This window comes from Papilio xuthus, unplaced genomic scaffold, assembly GCF_000836235.2.
Source record: "Papilio xuthus unplaced genomic scaffold, Pxut_1.1 DF826115.1, whole genome shotgun sequence".
NCBI lineage: Eukaryota > Metazoa > Arthropoda > Insecta > Lepidoptera > Papilionidae > Papilio > Papilio xuthus.
Window position 1 is genome coordinate 2,020,711 of NW_013532534.1, and position 7,475 is coordinate 2,028,185.

Genomic DNA, 7,475 nt, shown 5'->3' on the forward strand with positions numbered 1-7,475 from the left:
ACTGACATATTAAAACAAAACAATCTATCAGAAAAACAAAGTCGACTGATTTATTTTCAACTAAAATCTTTTAAGTGCAAATGTTATGTGAGCTTAATTTATTTCTCGTTAATTAATAATGGCTTCAGAAAAAGACCCACTTATAAGTGAACGCTCTGGAACTGTTAGAGAAGTTGGAAACCATGCTATTTGGAGTCTTTCATCTTGCAAACCGGGTTAGTTTTTCGAAGTCCTAACTATCTATGCAATGTAAAGGAATTAAACCTTAGTTGATTTTTTTTAGGTTTTGGAATTGATCAATTGAGAGATGATTGTATGGACACCTATTGGCAATCAGATGGGCAACTACCGCATCTCGTAAACATCCAGTTTCAAAGAAAAACTATGGTGTCCCACATTTATATCTATACAGATTATAAATTAGACGAAAGCTATACTCCCAGTAGAATATCCATTCGTGCTGGAACACACTTTAATGATCTTCAAGAGATAGAAGTTATTGAACTGATTGAACCTAGTGGTGAGTACACAAATGGGTGTTTTGAACGTCAAACGTTACTATCTTAACTAAGTATCTATTACTGATGTTATATATTTTTTACGAAAAAAATCAAGATTGTGATTATTTATTAACTTTTACATCTGAAAGTATTTTACCACAATACTTTTTATTATTTGTATTTTAGGTGCAATGACATATGTGAATGTAGGGGATGACATACATACATAATTTTGTTGCAGGTTGGGAAATGATACCAATAAAAGATATTCATGACAGACCTATAAGAACTTACATGATTCAAATTGCTGTCCTAAGCAACCACCAAAATGGACGGGACACTCATATGAGGCAAATCAAAATTCATTCCCCTTGTGAACCTACATCATTTGATCTTAATAAACTGCAGAATTTTTCAACAGTAAAGTTCCAGCAGTATGCTACTATTCGTTAAATGAAAAGAAAAATATAAAAAGATAAATAAATGTATATTTCAAAGCCAATATGTGTTAAATATTTTATTATAATAGTCATGAATTATAACTACCAAAATACACAAAAAGAGATTGTCATCCCTTTCATTCTGTTTGAATAGACAGAGATAACAAGATGTTTTTGTATGTACAATGGAAACTCATAGTAATTTAGCTTATTTTATACAAATATACATTATTCAGATTCTTCACTCTCTTCACTTGCTTCTTGAAGCCATTCAAAGAACTTTACTAATGAAGTTTGATTGATGAGTGGACTTTCATTATCTTTTAAATCATCATACCACTCGACTAATGAATCTTCATCAACAACATCTGTCTCATACAGAAGATGTAGAATTTGTCCTGCTTTACCCTCCAGCCAGTCACACTTTATACAACTTTCCTGTAAAAAAATAATTCAATCATCATTATTACTGTAATAACTAGTTGTAAAATAAAATAACATTGGATACCCATAATTTTCAAACACCTATCTATGATTTTTATATATATATAGTATTAAATGTCTTATTATTATACTCCATTGCATATGTCAGAGATGTAAAACAAAATCTCATTTCAAAATATCAATGACCTTTATTGAATGCACAATGGAAAAGTTCATTTGTTATATAACTTATTAAATCTTACCTCAACTGCTCTTAAGCAATCCATTATTGATGATTTAGTCTTGATGTAATTTGACAAAATTGGCCGGAAGAACTTTAATATATCTTTGACAGTAACCAGAACACTTTTACTATCAACAAGGATAGGTATGCTGAGCATAGCTCTGATAACAAAGAAATTAACTTCATGTAATTGTATATTGTAAGCATATCTGGAAGAGTTTATTTCTAAAATTAAGTAATCACATTTCAATTTTTCTTCATATCCTCTCGCAAGACTGTCAATAACTTCTTGTAAGAAAACTGAAAAATAGAAGATATAACAATTAAAATAGAGCTAATAATTTGTGTGTATTAAAAATGTCATTTCAATCATTAACTTACTATTGGTGTCTTCTGGAACTGGTGACTCAGGTAAGGAAGATTGTGCACTGCTATCTGATGAATAACAAGATTCACTATCGCTCCACACTTTATCAAACCCTACAAACTCATCATCTCCGCTGCCATCGGACTCATTTTCCCACTCAGTGCCACTTTCCGAAGTTGATTTCACCAAATTCTTATCTATTAACAATTAGCACATTATTAAATAAAATTGAAACTAAAAAGAGAACAGTTTATTTCAAAAGAGTTATGAATAGAATACTTACCATTCTTATCTTGTTCAGAACACTCAATAACGGCACCTTTTAACTTACTTCCTTCATTTATATTCACATTTTCAGCTATAATGGTACCATTTTCAATAAGTGAATCTGCATTTACAATGCAATTGTTGTCAATAAAGGAATTAATAATTTTACAATTATCTTTGATGGTAACATTGTCCATAATTTGGCTTCCTACTAAGGTAACATTGTTTCCAATTTTACAATTATTACCAATCATAGTTTTTGTTATTGTTGTATTATCATAAATTTCGGTATCAGCGCCTATTAATACATCTTCAACTAATGTACAAGATCTAAAATAATAAATCCATTAAACATAATTCCAATAATTTATAAATATATGTCCACGAGATAATAAATTGTTACCTGCTTAACTTGGATGTTATTTTACGGAAGTTATGATTTTCCATAAAAATATAATTATTTTGAAAGAATGATCCAGTCTCAATTGATAATGGATACACCCAGTTGTGTAATATATCCCATCTGAAATAAAATTAAGTCATCAAATCAAATGCCCTATGAGCAGACAGGGACCACCAAAATCATGACTGCACATAACACACTTCTTTTGCTGTTTCTACACCAAACATCTGTGCATACAATCACATAAGTTTTAGTTGTCCTTGAATCATAGTAGAATATTGTTGATATTTAATATGATTTAATAGCAAATTATCAGTACAACTTACGAAACAATTTGATAAGTTTTCCAGTTAGTTATAGCAGCAGCATATTGGTTTTCCTTTAGAATCTTGTAATATAAAGAACTTGCTAAAATTTCCTCATTAATCAATACACCATTGACAAAATCATCTCTAGTTTGGAAATCAAAATTGTCAGCAAATAAGGGAAGTACTGAGGGTGAACATAATGCAATGTTGGCATCCACCAAATTATGATGCAATTTTGCTTCGGAATGACTTAAGATACAATCCTGAAAAATGTACAGAAAAAAATTCAATTAGTTGAAGAAAAAAGCACTTGTGTGAAGTCAGCAGAAATATAGATAAAAATAAAATTATTGAACCAATGAATAAATTATAAAAAAAATTAAAGATGACAAGTCTGTATTAATTTAATTGAAATTCACTCACAAGTGGTAATTGTAAAGTGTTGTTAGATCTTGTTTTTTCATGAATAAGCACTTTATTTGTGTTACCATCAGCTGCCAAAAATAATGGCTTATTATTTTTAATTAATGGATGTTCCCAGGAAACTCTTTTATATATCAAAGTCATTGCAGCCTCTTTATCCTTTTTACAGGTCAATCTAAAAAAGTAAAAAAGTTATTGTTACATTACATTAATTCAATGTAATAAGTTTTCCATTGCCAGCTTGTGCTATATAAAATTTTGGATTTTTTTTCCAAATAAACTTACTTATGTTCTTCAAGCAAGGTTGCAAAGTTAACATTTGTAATACTGTTGACTCCCAATAATACAAAATATCCTCTGACAAGACCTGCTGCATCAATTTCTCTCATCACATCACCCATAGTTTGACAAGTATCCGACATAATAACTTGGACATCCATGGTCAAACTCCATGGTGATTTCTTCTCTTTTGATGTCCTATATCATATGAATGATGTAAGTTAATAAGTATTTATGAAGATTTCTAACAAGGAACGCAAAATATATGAATAACAGGTTACTTTATATGCTCCTTTATTTTAGGTCCATCTTGACAGCAAAACAAAATTGTTTCACCAACTCCTCCAAGTCCTAACGATTCCAGAACATAATCGATAAGCGGTACTCCTGCTACAGAAAGTAGTGCCTGAAAATTACATGTACGACTTATATGTTTTGCCTTTAATGTTTACAAAAACATTCCTTAAAACTTACCATAGGCTTCGTTTTATTGATAGGAGAGAAATTGTTTTTGAAAAGATCCATTATAACAACAGCTTGAACTACGTTTTCTTGACTAGGCTCCATTTTTAAACAGAGATATGTTGCTCCACGTATATCCAATGCAAAAACTTGCTTTCTGCACTTCTCAGCTAAAATGTTTAATTGATGTAAGTGCAAATTTCACAATAATTATCTTTGAAGAGGTTATTTATTTCATTGATGGCACTTTTATTTTTGATTTGACGGATTTGTTGTTTTTATTATTCACTCGAAAGAGCAGGCAAAGGAAATAAGCCATACAGGATTTGACAATGACAACCAGATGAAAACTGACATTTGAGTTTGTGTTCCGAAATTAAAACCTCAAATTTATGTTTCATTGACGAAAAACCGGGCGAAATAATACCAGTCCCACTGAACCTGACGAAGGCCAAAGAGTATATAAAATAAGAGACGGGACTCTTGACTAACTAGATACACAAACAGAGAATAAAAATTGACATTTTCAATGCTAGCAATATTATGAACATGTCTACGTTGCTACCGACCTAAAAAAATCTATCTGTCAGTTTCCTTTTTTGACGTTTGAAAGTATTATTCGAGGGAAAACAATTTAGGAAAAATAAAACAATTTCGTTAATTGCAACTTTAATTTAATCTTCTGACTAAAGCGAACATATTTTAAGAACGCAACATAATGCTCATTGCTTTCGTAATAATACCATTATTGTTTAGTTCACCAACAAAATACCCCAACTATAATAAATGCTTATTTGTTCGTTTGTTTATTTGATAGCTCATATTTTCTGATAGAACTGGAGTAGTAGTGTCACTCTCGTCGGGAGAAATAGAATAACACTGGAAAGAGATTAGCTCCTATCTGTTGGTAAAATATTTAGAAAAATGCTAACAAGACAATATGCATTGAAGCAAAAGAAATCGTCATCATCAAGCTTACTATACGGACACACTATACTCCACTGAGGAGCTCAGAGCCTACCCTCAGGAATGCGACTAGGTCTTATTCAACAACGCAGAGCCAGTGAGGGTTGGTTGACTTCACACATATCTTTGAATATCTATGCAGTTGTATGCAATTTGTAATTACAGTAAGAATGTCGGATGGATGTTATCAAGAAATTCGAAGAACGCATTATTATATAGCGGAGATTGTACCTGGATATGTAAAATATGATGCGGTCAAGCGCAAACTGCACTGCCGACGCTCCAAATAGTCCCCTAATCCAAACTTTTCCTATCAAAACATTGCAAATGTAAAAATCATGTTAAATATAATGTACTGTAAAAATAGAATACAATATTTAAGTTTTACTTCTCAAATAAATTCATAAAATTATCATGAACCTAAAGATTCCGTATTTTAACTCTTTTGTTATTACTATTCTGCATAGATGTGTAACCTATAGATTCCTTAATGAGGAAAAATAATGAGCTTAGGAGGCATCATTTTGAGGAAAAGTACCTGTGTTGAAATTTAAATTACTTGTAAGAAAATTGTATACAATCTCTGTTTATTTTTTATTACTTAGTTCAAAAAAGGTCTAGGTTTTATTATAAGTTGTTATATTTGTTACATCCAATTTTAATAAAATAATTTTGTGTCATATTTTTCACTAAATGGTATTTTTTTATCTTTTGTATATTTTTCTTTTATTATATTTTTATTTTCTATACACTGCATTTCCCAATTTCGAGAAAATCTTGTTATGCTAGTGTATATTTTATATTAAAGTCTAATACATATTACTAAAAATTGTCATATTATTAACATCAAACTAATATAAAACACAAAATCTATAGGTTACACATCTATATATCAATATTGACATTAATATAGTTACTAGCATTTCCTGCAACATGGTGACTCTTTTTTAGATTTGCGGTTAAACTACTCCATATAATAAGTTATTTTTCAAATTTAGTTTAGAATTACAATTATCAAACAATCAAACTTTGTAGCACAGATGTTGCAGCGACATGCAGTCAGTAATTCTGAAGCAGATTCCTTCATTTAATAATTCTGTAGAACTTGAAGAGGTGCATTCATTCATCTGCAACAGAATGAAATGGTAGTTAAAAGTGTACAACATAATCAATTTAATTATTGCTTTTCACCTAATTACATACCTTAATAAAAAAAGTGGTTTCTTTGATTTTATGGATCTCTTCCCCTTTACTTACAAAACTTCTTTGCAATTCTCTACAATGATGGAACTCACAAACCATGTAAAAAAATATGATTAGTTTTTACAGGTACAGATAGGAACTTTTATTGCCTGCCCATTTTTGTGAAATGTCTATGATAGAATCATAAATCAAATTAGTTTGAAAAACTTGTCATGTCATGACCAATTTACAGTTTGATCTACAATATTTGAAACAATAATAGAGAGATATTCTACACACAACCTAAATAATGTTTAAGTTAATCTTTATTATTGAATCTTTTTCTTGTTTCGAGCAAACCATTTTATACTAAATATCAAGCCAATTTAAAAGGTTAAAATTGTTCAAGTAATTGCTGGAAATATAATATGTGCTTAGTTACTTAATATTTACCACTTACCATGTAGAATTTGGCATATGTCTTGCACTTACTTTTATGTTATTTTCATAAATTTTTGTTGTAAATTTATTTTTTAGCAATCAGCAAAAGTTCTAGTTCAACATTTAGTTCTTTTAAATATGAATAGAATGTAAAATTATATCTTTATTCAAATTCTATTTCTGTGAACCCATAGATTATGTTTTCTACTACTTTTTACTTGTATCACACCTAAAAACAGAAAGTATTAAAAATTGATAAGTTGTTCATACAATGTTCTTCCTTTGTAATCAATTATAAAGCTATTTATTTGTAAAGCTTATTCTTATTATTTAATAAGTTACAGAAACTTCAGAGGTTGGATGTAACTGCTGGTAACTTAGTTTATTTAGAAAAATAAACAATTACAGATATCTTTATTTTTATAAGATCATATGTTGTTGATGTTATTCATAATTTTATTATAAACAAACCTAAAGATGTGTACTTTTTAATAATAAATTTCAGTCAATTTGTCATTGGAAAGTGAGTCACAGTCCCATTTTAAAGTCCAACCCAAACACAACAATAAACAAAGGCTTTTAACATTTGAAGACTACTTTTATTTGGTACAACTTTACAATAGCGAATCAAACCAAGTTTTGGTAAAATCAATTTTAAACTTTAGGAAATGATCACCATGAGTATTATTGCTATGAAGATTGCTGAAGATGAATATATTACTATGAAGATTTTTTTTCGGGGTCTTAATTTATTTCAGTGAGATAATAAA

The 7,475-nt window shown here is 29.5% G+C and overlaps 2 protein-coding genes across 2 annotated transcripts; one reads left to right on the forward strand and one right to left on the reverse strand.

The window, feature by feature from the left end:
* Window positions 1–1,002, forward strand: APC10 (anaphase-promoting complex subunit 10). The gene is made up of 3 exons (XM_013319935.1): window positions 1–215; window positions 284–520; window positions 742–1,002. The coding sequence occupies exons 1-3, from the start codon at window positions 119–121 to the stop codon at window positions 951–953; spliced, it is 546 nt and encodes a 181-aa protein (XP_013175389.1). The 5' UTR covers window positions 1–118; the 3' UTR covers window positions 954–1,002.
* eIF2Bepsilon (eukaryotic translation initiation factor 2B subunit epsilon) lies at window positions 1,002–4,441 on the reverse strand. The gene is made up of 10 exons (XM_013319934.1): window positions 4,129–4,441; window positions 3,936–4,060; window positions 3,661–3,852; window positions 3,376–3,550; window positions 2,971–3,215; window positions 2,645–2,764; window positions 2,258–2,571; window positions 1,989–2,171; window positions 1,627–1,907; window positions 1,002–1,378 (listed from the first exon to the last, which is right to left on the reverse strand). Exons 1-10 carry the CDS (start codon window positions 4,219–4,221, stop codon window positions 1,169–1,171), a joined length of 1,938 nt encoding a protein of 645 aa, XP_013175388.1. The 5' UTR covers window positions 4,222–4,441; the 3' UTR covers window positions 1,002–1,168.
* Between the last annotated feature and the right edge of the window lie 3,034 nt (window positions 4,442–7,475).